This window comes from Seriola dumerili, unplaced genomic scaffold (assembly GCF_002260705.1).
Source record: "Seriola dumerili isolate Sdu_G_001 unplaced genomic scaffold, Sdu_1.0 BDQW01000068.1, whole genome shotgun sequence".
Taxonomy (NCBI): domain Eukaryota; kingdom Metazoa; phylum Chordata; class Actinopteri; order Carangiformes; family Carangidae; genus Seriola; species Seriola dumerili.
Genome location: NW_019174323.1, coordinates 16,977,720 through 17,002,914, shown reverse-complemented (window position 1 = coordinate 17,002,914; position 25,195 = coordinate 16,977,720). Strand labels below are relative to the sequence as shown.

Genomic DNA, 25,195 nt, shown 5'->3' with positions numbered 1-25,195 from the left:
AGTCTATTGTTTTGATCATCACTTTGCATATCGTGAAATTCCCTCAGGCACATATAAAGCTTTAAAATTGGCTTTTTTCATTCAACCAGCCTCCAAAACCCAAAGACATTCAATTTACTATCAGATACAACAACTAAAGTTTTAATTCCTCACACTTGAGATGCTGCAACCTGCAGGATGTAGTAATTATTATTACTTGAAAACAGATTTAAATGGCTGATCAATTATTACATATTTGCTGAATAATTTTTTGACCAGCTAATTGATTAATGGATTAATAATTGCAGCTCTAGATATTATTTTTATATAAATATATATATATATTATTTTTAGGGAAATTAATTTTGGTAATGTTTACAAAACAGCAGTAGTTTTAATTGGTGCAGCTTTGAGAGTAATACCAAATTGGACTACTCCATGTTTCTGCTCATATGAAGCGTGGTTTGTCAGAATGCCCGGGGTGATGCTGGGAATGATCGATTAGAGGCTATTGTTGTGGGAGGTGGTGATGGAAGTGAAGAAGGATCTGTCTATTCGCATTCATCATCACTTCCTCTGGAGTCAGTGGGAGGGATAGAAAGACAGAAACAGACACAGCATCATGACAAACTGCTATGAATCCACTCATTTCCCACTTTACTGCACCATACAGTCCATGGCACGAAAACAGCGTGTCTGTCACCTAATTTCTCCCACTCTTCTCTTCTCAGTATCTTCCCCAGCTTGTCTTGCTCTTTCTGACATTTCCACCCATACTGCAGCCGTGTTGGATCACGGCTCAGACTACATCAGAAGCAGCAGCATGTCAAAAGCAGTCAAGCAGTCAGAGCGCATCCAGCCAGATATCGTCGGCCAGGGTGGAGCCGGAGAGGTAATAGAGTTATCGTCACGGTCGAGATGAAAAACACTCAACTTGAAATTTAACATGAATGCCAGAATGCAGAATGTATATGTTCTGTGTGAGTCTTCCAAGTGGCATCCTCAGGGGCTGAAAAATAAAACCAACATGGAAGAACCAGAAGCTGCAGTTCCTCTAATGACCACTAGAGTCCCCATAGACTCCCATGTTAAAATGTCCAACTTTACAGCAGAAATAAACATGTTTACAGCCTGGTACAAAAACTGTTTTAGTCTCTAGAGCTAATTTCCTCCTTCATGGCACCTGTGTGTATAACTCACCTGTTTACATTTTATTAAGGCTTAAAGTTATGTATAATTGAGGGCGGGGCCTCTTTGAGTGACAGGTGGGTGGGCACATGCTTGCCACAAACCAGCATGCACCAAAGACTCCACACCTTTTAGCTCTATATCAGGCCAACATTTCATTTTGTTCATTATTTTGTTTTATGACCAAACACATGCAAAGCTGCAGGTGGCAGCTAACAGTGTGCTGAAGAGGAAGCTGCACATTATATCTGCTACATATCGACATGGTAGCATTGTACTTGTGAGCGTATCAGCAGTGTGAAATTAGCATTTAGCTCCTGTGCCAACCTCAGCACCAATACAGTCTTAAATAGCATGACTGTATGACTGACTGACTCTTAATAGTCATAAGCTCTCGTACACTTGCTGGTGTATTCGAGTGGCAAATTCTTATCCACTCTGGGTTCCTATGAATTATTTATAATTTATTTCTATCTGCATGTTTTTGCACCTTAGTAAAAAAATCTATATTAATTTGTATGTTTTATGGACAAAGATTTTATTCTGCCATTAAGTCACTTCGTGTCTTGGCGCTGTGTGAGTGTGGTAATAATATGTAGGGGCAGATGGGCTGGACTGAGGAGAATGGAACAAACAGAAGAACAAAGGGTCGCCAGGTCAGTGATTTAGAGTGAGACAGGCAGAGAGAAATATGAGGTGGGATGCCAGAGACAACACTGTAATGATTTTTTATTTCTGTACCTTTGATTATTATGGTTTTAGCGCTGTGTAGAAAACTGGCTGTCTTCCTTGTGAGGTGGGATCCCCTGTAACTTGTTTTATTGCCGTTCAGTCACTTTGTGTGTACGTTACCACCGCCCTTGTGTTATTGTGTTCCCTTCTCCAGCTGCAGCACCGCACCATAAAGCTTTCAGGTGGATATAAACTCCTGCGCCAGTAGAGATATTATTAGATATTATAAACAACATGAGCAGAGATTCCTTTTCCCTCGCGAGAGCAAGAAAAAACCATTTCAGAGCCGCTTCACCGGTCTAAAAATTACACCATGAAACGCTCTCTGAGACAGGTGTGTTTCTTAAACGCATTCTGTATGGAAGTATGTTACTGCCAGAAAAAGAAAAAGGAAATAAATGAAATGAACTTCTGTAAACAAATGACATCATCACGTCCTATTCTCTCGTCCTCTCTGTGCTCATATATATATATATATACAGTGTTTTAATACCGCCGAATCCCCAGATCTCATTCACATGTTTTTCTGTTTCTGTTGTCAGACAACGGAACAAAACTGAAGCCGTCGTTTGTTTAGCTTCTTACTAACAGTTAAATGAGTTATTTATCTGGCACTTGAAGTCAAATACACAACAGTTACAGTTTGCTCCTTACTGAGAGCCAGTGTTCAAATGAATGTAACTTGCCTGCACTTCGATACGAGTCGGCTAAGTGTGTGTTATGAAATTTTAAAACAGACATCATCAAGAGAGGAAATTGATCGCATATTTTCTCATTTTCCTTGGAACAGAAGTGCATTAATCATTGTGTTTTATGGTTATTGGATGAAAAACAAATTCCTTGGAGGCCTTGACCAGAGTGGCAAATAAAGTACTTCAGCTGTAGGTGTGAGTCAGGCAGGTTATCATTCACTTTTTTTTTGTTTGTTTGTTAAAAAAAGGACAGTAAAAACAGATGTCACTGTTACCCACTCATAGCTGCTGATGGGCTGAGAAACAAAGAGAAAAAGTGGGTGACGAAGAAACACGAGAAAGCTAATCAGCGTTTTATCAGCGCAACAGAGTGAACACTCGCTCCGTCTCCCTCCCTCCTGCTCTTCGCGGAGATTCATCATGTGTTGTCAGGCCCAGTTTGTGTGGTTGGTAGGGAGGTAACTAGAGCAATGGAGACTGAGGGGGGAACAAGGCGACTAGTTCATCATGTTAGCCTAGTTAGATGAAAGCGGAGAGATGAAAGCGGAGAGGAAAAGAAAAGATGCTCATTAAATCCTTCTTTCCCCTCTGCCCGTCTCCACATTTCCCCGTTTCCCTCCTCACTTCCTTCCTCTTCCCTCTTACTCAGCATCACAGTTTTGCATCATGCTCGGTTGAGAGAAACATAAGCGTTTGCGCGAGACAACGGGGTAATTATACGCTTCCTGCTGCTCATTTTGTCTCCTAGATTGGGATCAATATCACTGTTTTTGAAAGGTAGAATCTGCCGTCACTGATGTGATCCCGTGTAGTCAGTATTGTTTTCCCCATTCACTGAGCCAAACTGCCAGAGGCCAGTGCCGGGATCACTTCACGTGAAGTTACACATGAAATTACACCAGTGTAGTCTTGTGGCTGCTCCCTTGGATTCGTCATGTTGTGAGTTCTTACATATTGCTGTTTTTATGAACATATCTCTGAAAATTACACTTTTACCTTCTTAAATAAGAGGGTCTTTTAATATAGTTCATTTATTCAATGGATTGCACACACACACACACACACATTCAAGAGGCCATGCCCGTCTTTGTGTCTGAGCCCTTGACATTTGCTCGACATTTGATGACATTTGTCGACACATGTAAACTGCAGGATTTGAGAGTTTATCAAAAATGGAAGGAGAATAGTGATGCTCAAATGTCAACAGGCTCCGGCCATCTGTTAATGTAATGGCTCCAGCGCTGAGGTGAACCGCACAGTGGGACGAAGCGACGCTTGCGCTCAGTCACAGCTCAGAATCAGGGTGCTGCTTACACACAGTGAGCTGGTTGCTGTGTGTGGTGGAGAAAATGTGTCAGTGGCTGCAGGATAATTACAGTTTATTTGGCAATAATTTGGTATTTTGTTTAGGGTTGTAATATACTCACAAAAGTAATCGTTGAGGTCTGGGAACACGGCAACATGAAGTATGAAGAATGGTCAGAAGATCAAACCAACAGTTTAGCCAAATTATACAGTATTTACCACTTTATTTGGATGTAAATTGAGAGTTATGTACGTAACAATGGCTCTATGAATTCTGGATGTTCTTAACACTGAGTGACATCTGTCTCGTGCACACACAGGTCGAGTATTCACCGCAGCACAAATCTCACTTACAGGCACCCACAGACACCAAAATGCATGTTATGTGACCTAATTTCTCAAAATGTACTTCTTTCGCATGTGACTACAACCAACCTAAAATACATCAGCTCATACTTGTTTTGCTTTTTTTTGTATTTTTTGGTCCTGTAAAAAGTCATGTTTGATAACCACCTGTAGTTTATACTTTATACAAGAACAATGCTCCAAAATACGTCTCTAGTATTCTCTAGGCCTAATACTTTATGTAGGTCTTTATAGTTAATTTCTTCACTGGCGCCCGTAAACGTCTCTAAAAGAAAAACTGAGAGAAAAGTGCTTTAACTCTTTAATATGAAACAATAGAAAACCTACTGAAGCATTTTGATGCCTAACAAACCTTTTGGAATCATTCAAGCATGAGCTCACACCTCTCACATCTCATTGGCTTTCGCTCAGAAGTGCCCACCCCCTTAGTTTGCTGTGATTGGTCAGCAGAGACACCTATCTTCATAGGGCTGTGAAAAAAACACAGGCTCACCTCGTTACGTCTTACGCTCCCTCACGTGAGCCGTCTTCTCCTGACTGAGTGACACCTGAGCGGATATTTGAATGGAGGCCGCCATTTTGTGGCCAGAAAGCTAACGAAAACAAACACGCCAGAGCGGGAAGAGGAGATGAGAGAGCTGCTGTGGATTAAAAAGTCGCTCGGTCATCAGCCTGTGGATTCTCCTGATATTAATAACCTGGAATACTTTTATCATTTGATTTTGTGATCTGTGGACCCTTACGGACTAAAGGAATATAAATAACGGAGGAATGGAGAGAGAATCCGACTTCTAGACCTTCTAAAAGGTAGGGATCAACACCAACAGCTGGTAGATGCTTGTAGATATTGAGAAATCGTGGTTATGCGCTCACCGTTAGCACGAACTGAACGGGATATTTGATTTCTAGAGACTCTAACCGATCTAAGGCGGTACAGTCTGTCTATGTTGACAAAAGTTTGGACTCCTTCAGAACAAGTTAGGCCCGGCCACGGACCGCTGGGCCTAAGAATCTATATTACAACAAAAATATGGCAATTACAATAAACAAACAATAGACGATGGATGTTTATGTGTATTACCGGAAATCGTTAAGAGTGAATAAATGTGATTATACAACAGTTAGTTCCGACCAAGTAGTAGTAAAGCGGCATTCCAGGAGTGCAGATAAAGAATACAACAGCAGTGGGACTTTTAACCACATGTATCACTCCGCTTCACAGGGGTTCTATTAACCGACAATCAGCGTCACATTAACGGTCGTTATTTATCTTAGATTGTAACAAACTCTGCAAACATTTGAATTAAAGGTATTGTATTGTTGTCAGAAGAGGATGGAGGGAAGGAAAGAAGCCTGGGTACTTCAGGGCACACCTGTTGTAACGTGTAGACAAAGTGGCAAGCTAGTGTGCAGGTCAGGAAAATGTTTAGGTGTTGCTTAGCAACAGCTATGAAGTAAATGATGAAATAAACAAACACATTGTGTGACAACTTTCATATTAGCATGCAGCCTGGCAATTTTGGTGGCCTTCCCTGTAGCAGGCTCAGCAGGACATCTGCTCCACAGATAATGCGCTTGTTTAGAAGGCATTTGAAATCTATTTGTGACAAATCAGAGAAAAAGATGTTCAGGTATTGTACAGCTCACAATCCGATCAAGCTTTCTTTTGGATTTTACTGTTATCTCAAGATGTCATCATTTCAGACAGAAAAGATCAGTGCAGAGAGAGAAACTCAAGTTTATATGTAGATCTTGCTTGTTTCTCTTTTTGATAGAAGTGAAACAAATCTGAGAACAGATAAAACACACAGAGTTGAGACTTTAATTTGATCACAGAGACACATTTCTGAAATCGTGGGGGCTTATTTCTAAGCCAATCCAGTTTTCTTTTGGATCTTATTGTTATTTCAAGACTTGCGCAGTGAGAGAAAAAAAGAGCATTTTTAGATCATAAATTAGGATTGGGCTAAGAAAAGAGGAAGGCTATTTCTCAGGCTCTTAAATTGAGCTCAGTTATATCTACAAGAAATAAGCTGAACAAAAAAAAGAAATCATATTTTGAATTTTTCCTTTCCTCTGGGCTGGCTCGTATATTCTGTTCAAGCAGACTCTGTGTTTTGTTTTCCATCTCGCAAATATGGAGGGAGCGACTCTGTGTTCACAATGTCGGGCTTTAGCAACTGGAAACATGCTACAGACGAGGCCACAGGGTTTAGCACACATGCCAATAGTGCAGAGCATCAAACGTATGTGGCTTTTTGGAAAGAGGGGCAGTTGTGATGAAATTTCCTTTTTATTTCATGCTTTAGTGTTATGTTGGTTGTGGGATGCTTATATTTGTTTGGTAGGCCTGTTGCTTATGTCACTCATAGTTTTGTTAATTTTTGAACCGCCAGCCTACAGGACATCTTGTGCCCACCATGTTGCACTGCCTGTGTTATATTCTGATTTTCACTGGAACTTATTCTCAGTGTATTAGCAGAGGTTCCTCCAGAGCGTAGTACGGGTGACTTGACCCTGATGGTTTTTGCTTTAAGCGCTGACTTGCTTTATGTCTGTAAATGTTGTTGGTTCTATTAAGATCAAACTCAGACAGTCACTTTCATGCTGTGGTGTGTGGATGGTATGTGATTGTGGGGATTTGTTTGATCTGAATGATGCGTTTGTTGAACGATCATACAGCTGTGTGAACGGATTAGATTTTGGTGGTCCAAAGGTCAAGATCACGGCGACCTTACAAAACATGTTTGTGGCCTTAACTCACAAATTCATACTCACAAATGATCTCAGCAATTAACACAGTGACTTAGAAATTGAGATTCTATATTCTATATTCTTACAAGAGACCAGAATCATCCTTGTTGACTTATTGGCTGCTTGTGTAGCTTGTGTTGCTTGTGTCTGTCTCGTTTGTTGTAAAACTGACACAAAGGGGAAAGCTCTATTCGCACCGTTTCTCATTTGGCATTAGATAAAATGGTGGTGGTGTGACACTCGGAGCTTCCTACATCTGTGTTGGACTCCGGTTCTCTCTGTTCCTCACAACAATCACCACAGTCGAGCACTACCACACACAAGCACAGCACAAGAGGCAGAGCGGACCCATGCTGCTCGAGTAAGGAGAAATGACAGATTGAACGGGGCATGAAATTACTAAAGATTCGACAGAACAATCAAAAGGATATACAGCAGCATTTAGAGAAATATAACAATTGTAACACGTCTACACACGCATGTGGCCTGGCATCACTTTTAACTTTTGATTGCTGAAATAATTTTAATTGTAGAGAAGTTAATGCACCATAGCCTTGCATGCAAGCCCCCAAACAAAATTCCTTATCAGCAGCAAATCAGCTCAAAGCAGCATTCCTTTGAGAAGTTCCTCTCACACTGTCAGTGAAACTTCCACATGCTAGGCCCCTCTGATGGAAACGATATTGAGAGATTTTGCATGACAGATGTCGAGACAGAAGATTATTGTTAGCATATGGTGCTTCATGATGATGTAGTCCCGCTGTAACTGAAAAGACCAATATAGATGCTCAGCCTTGCCAGATTCCTGAAATAGCCTCACACCCACTCATCAGGGGAAGAAATAAGCTCAGATGTGGTGAGGAGGAACCGCTGAGATTGCAAGACAGAGATAGGCCGTCAGGAAGAGAACAACCATCAGACAGGGGACGTACTGCGGTACTAGAGATGGCAGTGTCAGTCTATTAGTGCAGCAGATGAGCTTGTATATGGAAGGTTATTGTGCATTTTATGACTAAAGCATGAAACTTTCTCCAGAGTTTCTATAAACCATGAAGTTTATTTTCAGACTTGGAGGCATTTCAGATTTGACCTCTGGGACAGGGCGGAGCCTCCTGGAGTAATGAGTGTGGTCCAGACCAAAGTAGCATGCTAGCTTCTGATTAAATTGTTTGCTAATGTGCTGGCTGTTCATGTTACTCCATAGAACGTGGAGCAGAGGTTGTCAGTGTTGTTAACAAGCTGTAGCTACCTTTAACACCTGCAAATGATGAGGTCAGCAGTCCCACTGCAAAATTGGTGCTCTAAGTAAAATGATGTTACATGACCACAGCAGCAAATAAGCATCTTTATTAGAACACAAATGTGATTTTGGCAAAGATATACGTGATTATATATGATTATATACTCTTAGAGGGATGGGGGGGGTGGGGGGGGGTGGGTGGGGGGGGGGGGGGGGGGGGGGGTGGAGGATGATTAGAGACTTTGATAAGACAATTAGATTATCTGGATAAACTAAAACTGTATGATCCTCAAAATCAAAGTTGCTGTTGACGATTGAACATCCTGTAAAGTCAATATTTACAGCAGCCCCATGAGTATGATCCATTTCTACAAGTGCAGGTAATTCTGGTATCTTTGATCTGTCTTTGCAGGATTAGGTGGCCTTGCATTTCACAGCATGCAAACAAATAGCATCTCATTAAATCTGAGCACCTCTGTGATTTACTGCATTAATTTCTGCTCATGCATACGCAGATAACTACTGTGATATTCTGTGAGCGGCGCTGGGTATTGATGATTTGATTACTGCTGCATTTTCATTGACTGGCTGTCGTGCTGTAAAGCTGGAATTCTGTAATGAGAAGACGGATACTACCATGCACAGATAAATTCACTTCATTGCCGAGGATTCACTGGAGATTTGTTTCCCCGCATCAACAGGACGCAGTAATTCAAACTTTATTGAAAATATCAATTTGACCGTATATTTTGGAAGGTTTGCTCCAGTTTGGCTGAGGGGAAAGCAGCCTATCATGAGTTTATCAATGCTTTCTTTAAAAACAAAAACAACGAGCTGAAAGATACTAAAACGCTCTGTAGAGTTAAGGGGCGGCTGCAGACTTCGTTGATAACTCTTCGTGGGCCTCTGTCACATTGCACATATAGTCATTTGATTTATTGTTAATTAGTGCAGCTTTAAAAGAGTATTCCAGTTTACTAAAATGTCATTACCCATCATTACTATCAGTAATACTGACATCATACTCACCAACTTAATTGCCGAAATCTGCGACTAAAGCAACGTTGACGCTAAAAAAAGTCAGTTGAATAATAACTAGGAAAACCTGCTTGGAAATGAAAATTATTGCACTGGCCTGAATGTAAAACAATCCAGATTATTTTGGGTAAAATACCTTTTCAGAATTATGAGAATCAGAATTATGCTTTAAATTCATGTGGGCAAATGGGCGTTTTCATTGTTCTACAAAGTTGCACAAACCCATACTTTCATCCTCAACTCATTACATAATTTCTGCTATTTTAATAACCGAACCAAGGCTTAAACCTCTGCAGGCATGTCACATCTGCAAGCTACTTCATAGGCTCCCGGTCCCTTGAAACACGCCTGATAAAGAGGAAGTGGAATTCCTATTTGATGAGACATCTAAACTCTAAACAGCGCCGTGACCACAAAGAACATGGATAAAAGCTGCAGATCATTTTTCTTCTGGACATTTTGCAGCTAAGAGCGAATACTTGCATGGCTTCTCGGTATTGTGGCCGTAACTCTCTCCAGACCGTTGAAAAAAAGCCGAAGGCTGGCCAAATTGTGGGAACACACTCGCGCGCCCACACACACTCACACGCACACACGCACATGCACGCACACACACACAAACACACAAACATATTCCTGTCTTCCTCTCTCAGGTTAATGAAGTGTGACTTTTCTGACAGGAGAGACCCGCTCAGAAAACCCACCGAGGAGCAGGTTACACCCTCGATATTTCCAAAGAAAACACACACACTCAGGCATCCAGGAATACCTCAAATCGGTGTGTCTATCTGATGGCGCTACAGGCTCGGGTTTTCAGTGGCTCATGGAAATGTTCTCCCACCTACGATACCACATCTGTTCCCGTGGTACCACTGCCCTCCTTCCTTCTGATCTGTGTCCAGATGGCATTCCAGTGCGTCGAGTTTCATCACAGTCCCATGATGAATGAAACGGCATCATTTACATAATAAACTGCTCAAGCTGGAGACGTAGAGGAATGAAAGGAAACCCGCTTGAACTCTGGACGGCCGTCTGAACTCAGAGAGACACTTTTTGTTTCTCTTTGGGGTGAAAGAGCCACATTTACTGTATTAATCATCAGTTTGTTTAGAGAAATGGAGCTTTGCATTATGAGATAGACTTGTATTTATATTTTGTATTTCATTTTCTTTCCTTTTTTTTTGTTGTCAGATTAACCACCTGATGAAACTATCTATATCTCTACATTGGTCTGTCGCAGTGACAACTTTAATCATATGTAAATTAGGAGAAGAAGTGAGTGAATCAGGGTTAATTAAGTGGACACAAGCTACAAGCTCAACATTACTACTTACCAACATTATGCAGCTGCATACATATGCAAACATATGCGTTAGATCTGGTTGCCAGCGGTAACAGTCAGGTCTTTGAGTTTCACCTTGTTACCAATACCGTGTGTTGCACATATACAAGATGTGGTTCACATAGGATACTGGTTTGTGGGTGTGGGTTTGGCCTATTTGTATTTGGACCGTGTACAAGCGATACATAACAGTGACTGAACTGTCATCGTCCAATCACATTCAGGTAAAAACAGAATTCATACCTGTAACTTCAGGGTCATATAAAGTGGGGGAAGTTTTACACACAGTTTTCTGCTTTGTATCTCTACATAGATGTTTACACATGTTTTTCACAGTGTCTTTGTGTAACCTCACCGCTGATATCCTTTTTTTTACACGTGCGCAAACCTGAATTTCTTCGTGCAGATTTATTTTACAGGTTTACGAAGGTTGATTTACAGCTACAAACTTTGTGATTATTTGTGAACATCACTTCACAAGCTCAAAATCTTCGTGACCCTAATTTGAGCCCATAACAGGAAAGCTCCTGGCGTAGACTTTTAGCATCGGCTCGGCTTGGCTAGATCATGTAGCATTAATAGTTAGTAAGCTAACACATGGAACTGCAAAACTGTTTATATATAACTGATCTATAGTTTGGTGTTTAATAAGCATTAATGCTAAAAAAAAATCGAACCTGTCTGGAAGTTTAATCTTTACAGAAGAACTAGTTTGTGTGATGAAACCCATTTTAATTTAACAATGCGTCACTTTATGAGCAAACCAGGATAAATTTGAACTTGTGAACAGCTGGTGCAACCAGCTCCAAAACAGCTTTAATGCTCCTGAACACGTATTTTCCAAATCTCTGGAAACTGCACTGCAGAGACGAACAGCTTTTCAAAAGAGATTTCCTCATTAGGTCGTTCAGTTGAGTTGACATCTGGTGACAGTGAAGGCCGTAACATATGATTCACGTGGTTTTCATACACCGGTTAATGTTTCCTCACCTGCCTGTAAACAGACAAACAGAACAAGTGTAGGCTACTATTTAACATAAGATTATTATTGTAAGTTTGTATGAAGTTCATAGTTTCCTTCCTTTATGAACCACTAAATCTAAGTGGGCAGATACAGTACGGGGGAATGAAGGGATTACAACACATATGGAAACTCAGTCACTGAGAAATGTATACATGTCCACTGACAGCGAGGATGCAAGCAGTTCCTTTTCTCCCCATGTTTTTCTTTCTCCTCACACACACACACACACACACACACACACACACACACACACACATCTACATGCACACACACACACACACACACACTTTACTCCCCAGCTCCTACACTTTTCCATTATTCAGATAATTCAAAACACCCACCCGAAACCATCATGTGAATGGAAATATTGATCACCTTTCCGGTCGCTCATTTCAGTCGGGGAAATGACTTGAGCCCTGGTCTTTTATTTAATCTCCACTGGTTCAACATACAGTACATACGTTGGAGAGGCTGTCTGCTGTCTGTGACGTGCAGGACGGAGACGCCAGGGTTCGGTCGAACTGGCACTGCTGGGAAGACCCGCCAAGAGGCTTTTTAATCATGTGTGGGACGTAAACACCTTCATCTGTTTTCCTCTCATGCTGAAGAGGAATCAGCTGTTTCTGAGGCTTAGGTGAAGGAGGGAAAGTTTACTCACATGATCACAGACTGTGTTCTCTGTTAGTTTGTCTGCACTGTGTCTATTTTTTGTCTGTATTTTGGATGCATTCCTCAGTCTGTATTGTGTGTTATCTGTGTGTGTGTGTGTGTTTGTGTGTGTCTGTGTGTGTGTTTGATTAGTGTGTTGTCCGTGTGTATTCATGTATCTGCTTACTGTGTGGGCGTGTGTGGACATGTGATAGGGAAGGTGAGCGGACTTCTTGTCAGATGCAATTGGCAGGTAGCAGCTGTAGATCATTTGTCAGGTCAGAGGTTCAGAACACACACACACACACACACACACACACACACACACACACACACACACACACACACACACACACACACACACACACACAATGTCAGGCCACCTCATTAGTACTGTCCCTGTAATGAGGAAATCCAAACGGGACTTACTGCACAGATATCTTTGATAAAACTAGAAAAGTATATGGTGGAAAGTTTGAGTTGTAAAAGTTTGAACACTTGTGTGTTGTCACTGATTTCCCGAATCAATTCACTTTCGATTCACAAGGTCCCGATGTGATTTCTGATCCGATTCTATATCGATTCAGTCAGAGATATTTCTGTTCCAACACCAGTTTTGCTTTGGATATGAATGAGATTCTCTGGGAACTGGAGCTGTAAATTGCTCCTCTGACCTTGTGGGTTATTAAAAATATTAATATTTACATGAAGAACGAACTTTACATTAATGCACTTTTTTATTTAACATGGCCAATAAATGCCAACAAGGTATGCTGCATCGTGTATATGTGTTTTCATATGAAAGATGTGTGCCTGTCAATACGTTTACCCCGTGGGAGTGATCGATCGCCATGATCGCTTTTCCTTTTTCCTGTGTGAATAGACGCAGCCAGATTTTAACCCACATAGCCAGACTGCGACCATCAGTCTGAGCGGCTGACACTCGCACTGCCATTTCTCACACTGCCTGCCAGATATCAGTTAGCAGGTGGTTGGCTGAGGACAAGAATTATCTTCACTGGATTACGTAATCATTGAATGAAAAATTTTTATACAGGCAATAATATTAAGATATGATTCAGGTTGATAATATTGCATTTGTAATTTGATGTACAAATAGTCTCAGCATGCTGTTTACAAAGCTCCGCATAAGCTCTTAGCCTGGATGAGCTAATAACCTAATTATGTGAAACTAGATTAATTAGAATACATGAATGCTGTTAGTTTTCCTTTTGGGAAACGTCTCAACACTGATCGCCATGAGATGTGTTACGGCTATTCATGATCCCCAAGCGGTGAATACTGAAGACTCTGCTGATCCCCTCCTGTTTTCTTTACTATGTGTTTGACATTTCAGTTTTTTAGTCCAACATCTCAAAAACAATCAAATCTAATAATATTTAAATAATCAAAACTCTGTACACATGATTGAGGCGACCAGATAGCTGAGCGGTTTGGGCGCTTGAGAATGCAGAGAGTCACCGGTTTGATTTCGGGTCGACATGTAAATCCCCTACTCTCTGTCCTTGCGTTTCCTGTCTCTCTTCCCTGTTCTATCCAATAAAGCCATTAAGATGCTGCTTTGCATCACACCCCAACCCCCAAAAAAAAAAAAAGTTAGGTGGTCAGTGAGTTTAGTTTTAGTGGTTAAGTGGTGCTTGGTCTGCAAAAGCTAGAGAAACACTGCTCTGGTGCTAACATGAGGTTGGCAGCTGTGGTTTGAGTGACGTATCTGCCACAAATTTGGGATGAATTGACATGAAATTTGGTGCCGACATTCACGTCCCCCTCAGAATAAACTGTAACAACTTTGTTGAACCACTGATTTTTCATCAGATTTCAATTTATGACCAAATATCTGCCAAAATATTGACATTCCCATCAGCCTCAGCTGCCCCTTGTGTTAGCATGGTAAGACACTAAGCTAAGACGGTGATCGTGGTAAACATTCATTGTCACTGTGAGCATGTTAGCATCACGATGTTAGCATTTAGCTCAAAGCACCACTGTGCCTAAGTACAGCCACATAGAGCTGCAAGTGTGGCCGTCGACTCTTAATCCTGTTATCCTGAGCACAAACGCACATGACCCGTTATCTGTTGGTGTGCATGTAAACACATTATGATTCATCCACAACACATGTGAACACACACACACACACACACACACACACACACACACACACACACACACACACACACACACACACACAGAGACACACACATAAAGAGATAAACACACGCCCCAATTCAGTTTTCCAGTCTGGTAGTTTTAGTGTAGTTTTTCACACTTTGGCAATGTGGGACTGTCTCCACATACCCATATAAAACCAGTGCCCTGAGCTATTAGGCTCTAAAGCAGGGGCCCCACATAGCCCTGCCTCACCCTAGGGACAGCAGCTCGTCCTGGGTTGATTTGCTAAGACCCCCAGTGGGAGTGCGGAGCTCCGTGGGAGCCGACACAAACAGAGCTGGAGGACGCTCAAAGAGGAAAGAGATGAAAGGCAGAGGCGAGGAGGGAAGTGCTGAGGGCCCCTTCTGTTTCTCCCTCTCCTTCATCTCAACTTTTCCCTCACTTCTGTCTCTGTTTTGTCATAGCAACTTCTTGTTATCAATTTACATTTGTGAAAAAAAAAAAGATGCAGTTTTAATTAGGCTCAGAGCCCCTCTCAGAGACGGGAGAGGGAATCAAAGACACAACTCAGGCAGAGTGTGGATTTCACCTATACAATATGTCAGTCGCAGCTCCGCCGAACTACCTCTTGTTGACTTGTTGACTGCGTCGTCTTAAACTCATTCCTCTTCTGTTTATCCTCCCCCTGGTCCTCCTCCATCTTCTTTTCTCTGCATCTCCATCCCTCCATCTGCTCCCTTTCTTCTTCCTTTCCCTTTTTTTTCTTTTGATGCCTCTTCCTCCTACCACACTTTATTTCCCTTTGCTCCTATTTTGGATACCTCCTGCTTCTTTGCTCTTCCTCATTTTCCTACATCTTTATTTTCCCTCTTATTCTAGTTCATCTCCTACGCCTCCACGTCATTACGCGCGTATCATTTATGGAGTGTTGGAGACGTTCCTTTCCGAGTTGCTCTGCTCTGTAACCAAGGTCACCAACATGTGAATCAGTATCACTGAATTCACCTTTGATTTTTTTAGGTGGGAAAGCAGGAATGCAAAAGCTCCAGAGTCACAGCTTTGTATAGTCTGGAAACTTGTGTTTAACATATTTTCAATTAGAAGTGATTTTTATGTCTAAACGACTGATATTGTTGTTGACCCTCTCCGGGCTCCCATAACACGCCCACACACACACACACACACACACACACACACACACACACACACACACACACACACACACACACACACACACACATATGGACGCACTGCATGAGTCACATGGAGTGCATTGTATTACTGTATTGTTTTGGATTGCATGTGGGCTAAAATAAACTGACATGCTTGTTTTCTTCTATTTATCATTCAACATATAAATAGAAAAGTGAGACTAGAGGCAATCACCTCTCGCATCTGGTCGCCAGCCCGGTTCTGTCCAGCCGTGCGAGTGTGTGTCCTTGTGTATCGACTGTTTTCAAGAGGCAGTCGCACCATAGTCCAGCAGTTTCCCTCAGACGCCATGAGAATATACACAACGCACTTACTGTTCTCATACTTCTTCCATTTAATGCAACAAGTCCTCAAACCTAAACAACCATATAGGTCCCCCCCCCAACCCTCTGGTACCCTCTCTGCGGCATGCGTACCGGATCTCGGTTGTCATGGTTACCATAATAAACACGCATCACATTATGTCGATTCTAACTTCCTCGCTGAGCGGCCGTTTTAAAAGCGAAGCCAAAATCACAGCGGAGTTGTCGCCTTTGATTTACGTGTTCGGTGATTTTTGTCAGACGACGTACATTCATACACAGACCGGCCATGTACTGGGTTCTGACCTAGTCTTGTTTTGTTTTTGTTTTTTTTTTAAATATTCTGGATGGGAGAGGCCCAGACAGAAATGGAGCCTGTAGATAGACCAGTCTCAATCAGATTGTTATAATGAGTCATGTGGTCAATTTTGGTCAATTCACACGAGAGACTTCTGTACTTCTGTTTCCGTCCTTGGTTTCTTGGTTTGAAGTGGGCTGGGGTTGGAAAGGGATGATGTCACATGTGTCCGTGCACGAATCAGAGTTTAGTAACATTTAAACCATAATCTGACAATAGCCACATTTGGTGTGGTTGATTGCTTATAGTGAATGCTGCCAGCGCTATCAGTCAAATCTAATCAAACCACACCCACACAGTGAGATTAGCCGAGTTCTTGAGTGTGAAACTCTCAATAAATTGTAACTAAAGGATGTTTTTTTTTCCTGATTCTTAACTGTGATTGTTCTTCATTTAATAATAATGTTAATAATAATAATAATAATGTTATAGAGAAACAGTTTTGCTTTGAAAGTTTTCAGGTTTTTAATGTCCTAAAACAAAATATTATCAATTGCTAGCTCTAAATGATTGCAGGTTTGCTGGCACTAAATATAGGAATGGGCTGCTTTTCCAGAAAATGAATACCACAAAGTTAAACAGCATATGTGAATAACAACTTCCTGGATTTCACAGCAACCACAAAAATAATATTTAACTTCTGATGATTTTATTGATTAAAAGGAACCAGCTTGGCATATTTCAACATGCCGTCAGTTAGATTAAAATGTTTTTGTCCTTATTTCCATCTTGACTTGTTGACATTTCCCCTGCTTAGGAAAATGTAGTTACTATTTTTCTCATAACAGAGCATTTATTTTATTTCCTGAAGACCTGTTTTCCTTTAGTAGTCTTTGCTTTATCAGCGACGAGGAGGCTTTGTACAAGAAACATAAATATTCTACTTGTAGTGTGATTGTACATCTTAGTTACTGAGCGGCTACAAAAGCCAAACGTGCTGAAATATAAACATTAAATGTCCCGTGGCGCCTTTGGCAGTTCAGGTCATTGATTCTCCAAAACTGATATTGATCTCAGGAAATCAAACTTTCAAATTAAATCAGCGTGTTGCGGGAGACAGAGGATTGATCTTGGTGTGATGTTAACCCTGACTCAACTTGTGCATCAGCTCAGAAAACAAAGATGTGCTCCAGATTTCTCTGTAATGGATTTTGACTCCTCATGAAAACAACAGGAATCGTTTGTTTGTAACGTCCCTGAATGAAGACAGCGGACTCATTATTGGGTGTTAGGCTGCAAAAGGGACTCTGGGCTTGTTTGTAACAGAGCTATAATACAATGTTGAGTGACTGGACAGCCTCCTGTCCTGTAGTGCAAAGGGTTAATTGTAAGAACAATACTGGAGCAGGGAGAGATACGGTGACTCAATGATCAATATCGTAATTACCTCTTCTAGACAAACCTCACTCCTGGTGCACACACCCATCAGTCCACCACTGTATGATCATCAGCGAGGTCTCAGGGGAGGTCAGGTCTCCAGCTCCAGAGATCCTGGAGAGATTCTTTCTTCAGTGTTATTTGCTGACATGTAATAAATATAATACAGGTTGTCTTTCTTTGTGGCAACTCTGCTGCATGTAACTGATGATATGACTAAAAGATCAAAGACACTAAGAAAACATTTGTGAAAGTTTCAGTGTCGTATAAAGTTTGGGATGTGAAGAGTTTGACTTTTCCTTCAGATCACTGCGGCAGAGTTACCAAGTGAATACAAACCGTGTTATGGGGGAACAAGTCGCTCATTTTTAACTTCCTCGGCGAGACGGTCCTCTTGTGAAAAAACGAGCCCATAGGTCGTTTGTGCAGCAGGTTATTATGACCCATAGTTATGCTTTGTTGCTAGGCGACATCTAGTGGTCATGGTCATTATGACAGGAGCAAAGGGGAACGTGCGGCGGCGTAGTATAAAGAGAGAGAGGGGCTCTTATGGGTCGTATCAGAGGGTGTGGTTGTTGAGGTCGGAGGAGTTGTTGTTCTCGGCGTTGGACTTTCTCCGTCACTGCAGTCAGCGACAGGTGAGCCCCCCCCCCCCCCCCCCCCCCCCCCCCCGCACCCCCCCCCCCCCCACCGAGAGCAGAGATCACTCACTCTGATGAATGGAGGTCTAGGTTTGAAGTGGCCAGCACTAACAAACATCATTCATCAAGCCTTCACAAACGCTCGCCTTGGGAAGTGTTTTCGGGTCCTATGTGTTGACGTACCAATACTTTATTCCGTTTTATGAATTATAAATTATAATTGCTTATTATTAATAAATGTTGCATTTGTACTTTAGGTTTTACCTATAACCTGCTCTTGATTGTGTTTTACTTTTGCTATTATGTATTCAGAGCAGCACCTACAAGCCGTACACAATGAAGTTATCAGTCCAAACAATGTGTAGTGACAGGAGCTGTTCCACTTTTCCTCTCCGTCTCTTCCTCCTGTGTTCACGTGCCGGTGTCTTTTCTGTGTGACTCTCAGTCTACACCATGAGCTATGTATAAACAGCCCATGTAATTAATATTTGCTACTGCACACGAGCGCTGGCTGCAACAGATGGTATAAAAAAAAGCTAAAAAAAAAAAAACTGGTCTTCCTCATTGATTCTCTGCTGCTCTTAGATGAATGATTGTAGCTGCACTGTGGTGAAAATAAAGAATGCTGCCGCTCTGTTGTGAGTAATGAGTAATTACTGTGTGTGTGTGTGTGTGTGCACATGACAAACACGGGTGCACAACACAAAAGTCAGCAGACAGAATTATAATTCAGAGACACCGTGTCACTTAAAAACTACAGAGGACAACTGTCTGCTCCGCCTCAGGCTCTATCACTCCCCAAACCAGCTGTAGTTACTCTGTGTGTGTGTGTGTGTGTGTGTGTGTGTGTGTGTGTGTGTGTGTGTGAGTGTGAGTGTGAGTGTGTGAAAGTGAGATAGACGGCCTGGGGAAACATCTTCCCCTAGTGGTTCATGCAACCATAATGTCAGCGCTCTCCTCCAGGTCTGGGGGTGGGTGGGGCTTGGGGTGGGGGGGTCATTATGATTTATATTGCATGAACCTTTTTACATAGGAATGACAGATTTTTCTTTTTCTTTTACTTTTGTTGAATTTGAATAAAGCCTGTACTGACTGTTCCTGATCTGCAAAGGTGATAATTTTGGGGATGTGGTCCCACACTGGGGTTGAGGGGCCTCCTGGGGTCCCTGAGGCAAGTCTGTGGGGGGGGCTCCTCTGCACACTGTGGGATAGTCTGGCTTCATAATGATTTCACTTATCAGACATTTTGCACAAAAAGAGAATTTATGACTGCTGAATACATATTTTGCGCTAGCTTATTATTTCACAGCTGTGTAATAAAGATCCAGTTTAAACGTGATTTTTAGGTACGAAATGATCAGATGTGGTTTCTGTGGTTTTGCGGGGACTTGCTGGGTTTTTCCTCGTGGCCTGGGGTGGGGTGGGGGGTGTGCACGTCTGTTATATGCATCCCTGTATATTCGCAGTTAGTTGGAGACACATTGCACCATGTGGCAACTTTTCCCCCTCAAAATTCCCCATAATAAAGGTCTGGACCAATCCTGCAGCAATGCCATCACTCCCTCGATTCTCATTGGCTGACAGTTAACAATAAGATTCCAGCTGTTTCCCCCCCTCCCCTCCGGTGTACAACTGAGACTGACGTGCGGCGCGGCCAGTGAGGAGGGCGCTCCGAGTCAGGACGCGCTGTGATTGGCGCAGAGCGGCCGTTCGCTGGGCGAGGAGTGAGAAGTTAGGATCCCCCGTCCGGCGATCCAGCTGTGTGAGCTCTGCTGATGGACGGAACCGAGCGAACGCAGCCCGGAGGAGACAAGACTGAGAGCGGGAGCGCCCGGCTGGTCATGTGTGCAGCAATGGAGAGGGAAGCCGTTCGTCATATTTAGAAAAGAATCAAAGCCCGTCTCTGTGGCGCCTGTTTGTGCTCAGCGAAATGATGTGCAGCAGCATCTCCATGGATCTTTAACGCACTGATGCGGGATATGCGCTTAAAACCGCCTGTGGATGCGGCGAAAAGTCCTGGATTCTCTGTGTGAAGTGGGAAAAGCAGCGGAGGAAACGAATCGATCATTCATTTTGGGTTTTTTTTCCCTCATTTTTCTGGGGGGGGTTTGTCCATCAGCTGTGTGGAGGAGGAGGAAATCATAAAGAAGTTTGTGCGCGGCGTTAATATTTCCACAAGACTGAAGCGCTGCAAAAGTAGCTCGACATCTCGCGGTTCCCTTTTCCCCCTCTCTACCGGGGGGATGATTATGAAGTTTTGCTGAGGCCCCTGGAAAGGTTCGTTGGACATCGGAGGGCTCGGGCGCGGGCGCACAGTGTCTGCTGAGACGGACCCGCGCTGCAACGCACCACCTTGGAAACTATACGGTCCGCCAGACGCACCAAACCCACAAGACCCTCTCCTCTCTGCCCCTCTCATCTCCGCTTTACCTCCTCTCTCTCCTCCGTCTCTGCTTCTTTCACAACGGGATTTTTTCTTCTTCTTCTTCTTCAGGCTGGTTTTGGACTTAATTGCCACAACAAAAACTGATCATGCGATGACTGAGCGCGCTTTGAGCACATCTACCGAATCCATTACAGGTAATAAACCGAGCGGTAAAGATGCTCTTTCATTCGTTTAGACGAATAACTGCCGCAAATCACTTGAAAATGACTGTAATGTTGGTGGATGATTGATGCTGCTGAAGTTTGCAGACGGATTCTCACAGTCGCAGGCTATTGTTGCTGAGGAGAGACGGAGATTCTGGCTTTGTTTTTGATGAAAAGGAATGCGAGCTCCCTTGAATTTTTGGTGGTGGCTCATTTTTTTTTTTTTTTTTGGTGGAGCTCCATTCTATTTTCAGCTCATGACAGTAAATGCAGAACCTCCTCGGTCATCTGGAGCCATCACAAATATGTTTTGTATCACATTCAAATTCTTTTAAAAATAATTCTTCGATGAGGTGTGCGCATATTTTTCCCAAAACAACCCCTCCATGACGATCCCTGCTCCATCCAATATTTAGATTTAATTGTAAGCATGTGTGCTGCAGCGGGAGGTTTTTCACTACGTGCAAAGTTGATTTAAAAGAAAAATTCTTAATCTTAATAATCACTTTGCTCCCATAATGCGCTCCGCTTCCCGCGGTTGTCAGCTGTATTTACTGTGTGTAATCATATGTTTGTGCTCGCCTCTCGCCTGCAGGAGGTGAATGATGGCCGAGGATGCGGGAAATCTCTCCGGGGTCCCCGACGCCAGGGGCTCGGAGGGTCGCTCCTCTCTGCCGAGGACTTTCATCCGGCTCAACGACCTGTCTGGGGTCGGGGCGGGAAGCGGGGAGAGCAGCGAGGTGGTGGTGGAGCCGGCGTCCCCGGCGCCTGACGGGATCTCTACAGGCGGGGAGGAGGCGTCGGCGAGCGGTGCGGAAAGCCTGCCCTACCCCACCCTGGCCCCGGTGGTCTTCTTCTACCTGAAACAAACCACCCGGCCTCGGAGCTGGTGTCTCAAGATGGTCTGCAACCCATATCCTTTTACTTATGAGATAGGAGACTGCTCATGCGCACATGCGCGCCGACTTCCACCTGGCAGGTAAGAAACACCTGCTTGGCTGTGCAGCTTTCCCAGTTGACCTCAAGGGGTTATTGAATGTCCTCAATACCTGGCCTCATAGAGTAAGCACATGGCCTGCTTAGACATACAGATTCTGACGTGTGTGTGTGTGTGTGTGTGTGTGTGTGTGTATTGATCTGTTTGATCTGTTTTCCTATAAAACCTGTGTGCATCCAGTGAACAAGCTTCATGACCTATGAACAAAAAGAGCAGATTTGAACTGTCTTTGTGTGACAAAGGTGTGTGTATATGTGTGTGTGTGTGTGTGTGTGTGTGTGTTGCATCCACAGTCACCTGACAGAACATGGGTGTGCGTGCGTGCGTGTGTGTGTGTGTGTGTGTGTTGGCCCTCAAATCCACGCTCTCCAGCTTCATTGTTCCCACGTCATGCTCTGGTTCCTCTGACCTGGTGTTTGCGTCAGATTGATTATTCATAACGACTGTGAGTGATGAAAATCTATTGACCTCACATGACTGGACCTACAGTGAGGGTCTGCGTTTTTAATTAGTTTATTGATACAAACCTGGAGTGGCTGTTTATCGAACGGCCGCCTTTGCTTTGGGGTGGATAGCGAGGGAGGGGTGGAGTCTATTCAAGCAACGGAGCCTTATTGAATCATTCCTGCCGCTGAAGTGTATTATTGTGTATTATTGATTCATAAGTGTACGGACCTGCACTGATTCAGCTCTCTGGAGAGAGTGGAGGCACTGGAGACTCTTTACTAACTCTCAACGTCCGTCTGTCTTTCCCGGTGTGTCGGCAACATACATGTGCGTGTGATGTGGGGGTGGCTGGATGTGAGAGGCCTCTGGGAGGGAATGTCTCCTTGGCTGATAGCGCTCTGCTCCGGAGGTTTCAGGCAGCCTTTGTTTTGCTGTGTGTGTGTGTGTGTGTGTGTGTTTGTGTTAGTATGTGTGTGTGTGTTAACGTCATTCGGATTACCTCTGTTCTTTCCTCCCCTGTCTGCCTCCTCCTCCTCCTCCTCCTCCCTCCCACCATCCATCCCCTCTGCCTCGTCTCTTGCTTCACATCACTGTTTTAATTGAGATGCTAAGTCAGTAGAGTATCTCTGCCACTCCCTCCTCCTCCTCCTCTTCCTCCTCGTCTTTCTTCTCCCTCGATCGTTGTAAAAAAAAAAAACCCCAAAAAAACGACTTAAACAATTAACTGATTATCAAAATAGTTGCCAATTCATCTCCTGACAGCCATCCAGCTCAGCCTCATAACGTCAATAATGATCCAATCACTCCTCTGCTGATGTCCCGCGAGAGAGTTACCGCTCACAACCAAACTCTCTCTCTGGATTTCACAACTTCTGCAGGGTATTTATTTCAGTGTCATGTCATTTTGTTTAACATGTTTATCCTTAAGTTCATCACATCACCCATGGATGTGCATGGATGTGCTTTGGAGCAGATTTATATTCATTGCAAAGTGAGTTTACAGTCTGGATTTGAATGTATTGTGAGAGTTTGTCCCGAAATCGAGCAATTCTGAAAGTCCTTGCAGAGTTGTTTGGGTTTCGACAGCGATGTACACGGATACGTGCAGCGAAGTCTCACAGCTGCTGCTTTGAAATATAAGGTGGATTTTTGAAAGGGTTGAAAAGACTGCTGGGTAATGTGTTTGAAATGTGTGTGTGTGTGTGTGTGTGTGTGTGTGTGTGTGTGTGTGTGTGTGTGTGTGGCTGCCAGGATTGTATTTAGATGATCTCTGTCCTCTCGTTTGCCCTTTAATGTGAATCTGCACCGATTTAGGAAAAAGGTCAGCGCTTCTGTAATGTGTTGTAACTGTTACTGGGATCGATCTGACTTTGTGTGTGTGTGTGTGTGTGTGTGTGTGAGCTCTCCACTGTGTGAGTCTGATGCTTTGTATCCAAGAGAGCAGATGTATCTTCAGCTATATTTTTAACTCTTCCTCTCTTGATGCGTGGCCCTCCTCTGCTGCTGCCTCCCCACACCACGTCTCTCTCTCTCTCTCTCTCTCTCTCTCTCTCTCTCTCTCTCTCTCTCTCTCTTCTCTCTGGTTTGAGAATTAATCCTGCAGTCGTGTCTATTTCTCCTGCTATAAATACATCTACAGCACACCACCAGCAGTCGAGCTCTGCCTCGGCTCTGATGAACAAAGACTGCTTCCTCTGTCTGATGCTGTAGACCGACAACACAGGAAAACCCGACTGATCTCGGGGCCAGAATCTATTCTAAACAGGCATATCCTCGGTAAGCCCTCGGCCTCAGGCGGCCCGCGGCCATTTTCAACAGTCTGAAGTAATTAGGACCCTTGGATACTCGCTGAGGTATTTAGGGTCTAATTGAAGACCCCTGGGGCGTACGCTCTGAGTGATGTTTTGCCCGGCACATTGCCTGTGTGAAATTCCCTCTGCTGGTTTTGCTAATGATTCCTGCAGAATCTGTGTATGATAGAAAGTGAGAGCCTTTGTGTGTGTGTGTGTGTGTGTGTGTGTGTGTGTGTGTGTGAGAGAGAGAGAGAGAGAGAGAGAGAGAGAGAGAGAGTGAGGTTGTGTAAGCAGCACACACACACACACACACACACACACACACACACACACACACACACACACACAAACAGACACACTTCCCCAGGACTCCCGTAGGTGTCTCCTCTCTGGCGGGGAGCTGGATGTTGTGCCAAGACACAAGAGGAGGAGGAGGAGGAGGAGGAGGAGGAGGAGGAAGAGGAGGAGGGGGAATTTGGGAACCGGTCCAGTGCTCTCTGTCCTTTGCTCACACTGATTTAAGCAGAGGATTACACAGCCCAGAACAGTAAGGGAGGACACCTGGCCGGGCGAGGTGTTTGTCATCACGTTGAAACAGTCTCACTGGAAGGCCGACAGAACCGCTCGCGCTCGAGGGAGTGGAGGGATTTCGGTGAAATATGCTACTGATTTGTTTTGTCCTTCTGTTTCGCTCCCTCGCTCTGTATTACAGCAAAGTGGGGGCTTTCACATTTGTTGCTTGTTGCTCTGATGCGTCTGTCAAATAATGGAAGCCGAAGCGAACACTTACTTAATCAGCAGAAAATGTCTCCTGCCCTCCCCATCGCCTGTTCTCCCCTCTCCCCTTCTCCTCCTCCTCTTCTTCTGCTTCTCTTTTCTCCTGGGCCCCTTGATTCTTTTTTTTTTTTTTTTTTTTCCTCCTCTGGAATTAAAAGCCTCACGTTGGCTGGAGAGCGAGGAGGGGTGTGTGTGCCATCTCTGACGGCCTCCAAAACCAGTAGAAGAAGAAGAAAAAAAGAAAAGAAAAAGAAGGAGGAG

At 43.5% G+C, this 25,195-nt stretch overlaps 1 protein-coding gene across 1 annotated transcript in view; it reads left to right on the top strand.

The window, feature by feature from the left end:
• The first annotated feature begins 21,804 nt into the window (after positions 1-21,804).
• LOC111219652 (voltage-dependent T-type calcium channel subunit alpha-1G-like) overlaps positions 21,805-25,195 on the top strand; it is a 194,100-nt gene continuing 190,709 nt past the window's right edge. Inside the window, exon 1 of the mRNA XM_022742364.1 lies at positions 21,805-21,833. Within this exon, the coding sequence (XP_022598085.1) occupies positions 21,820-21,833 (14 nt within the window). The 5' untranslated portion in view covers positions 21,805-21,819. The remainder of the gene's footprint in view (positions 21,834-25,195) is intronic.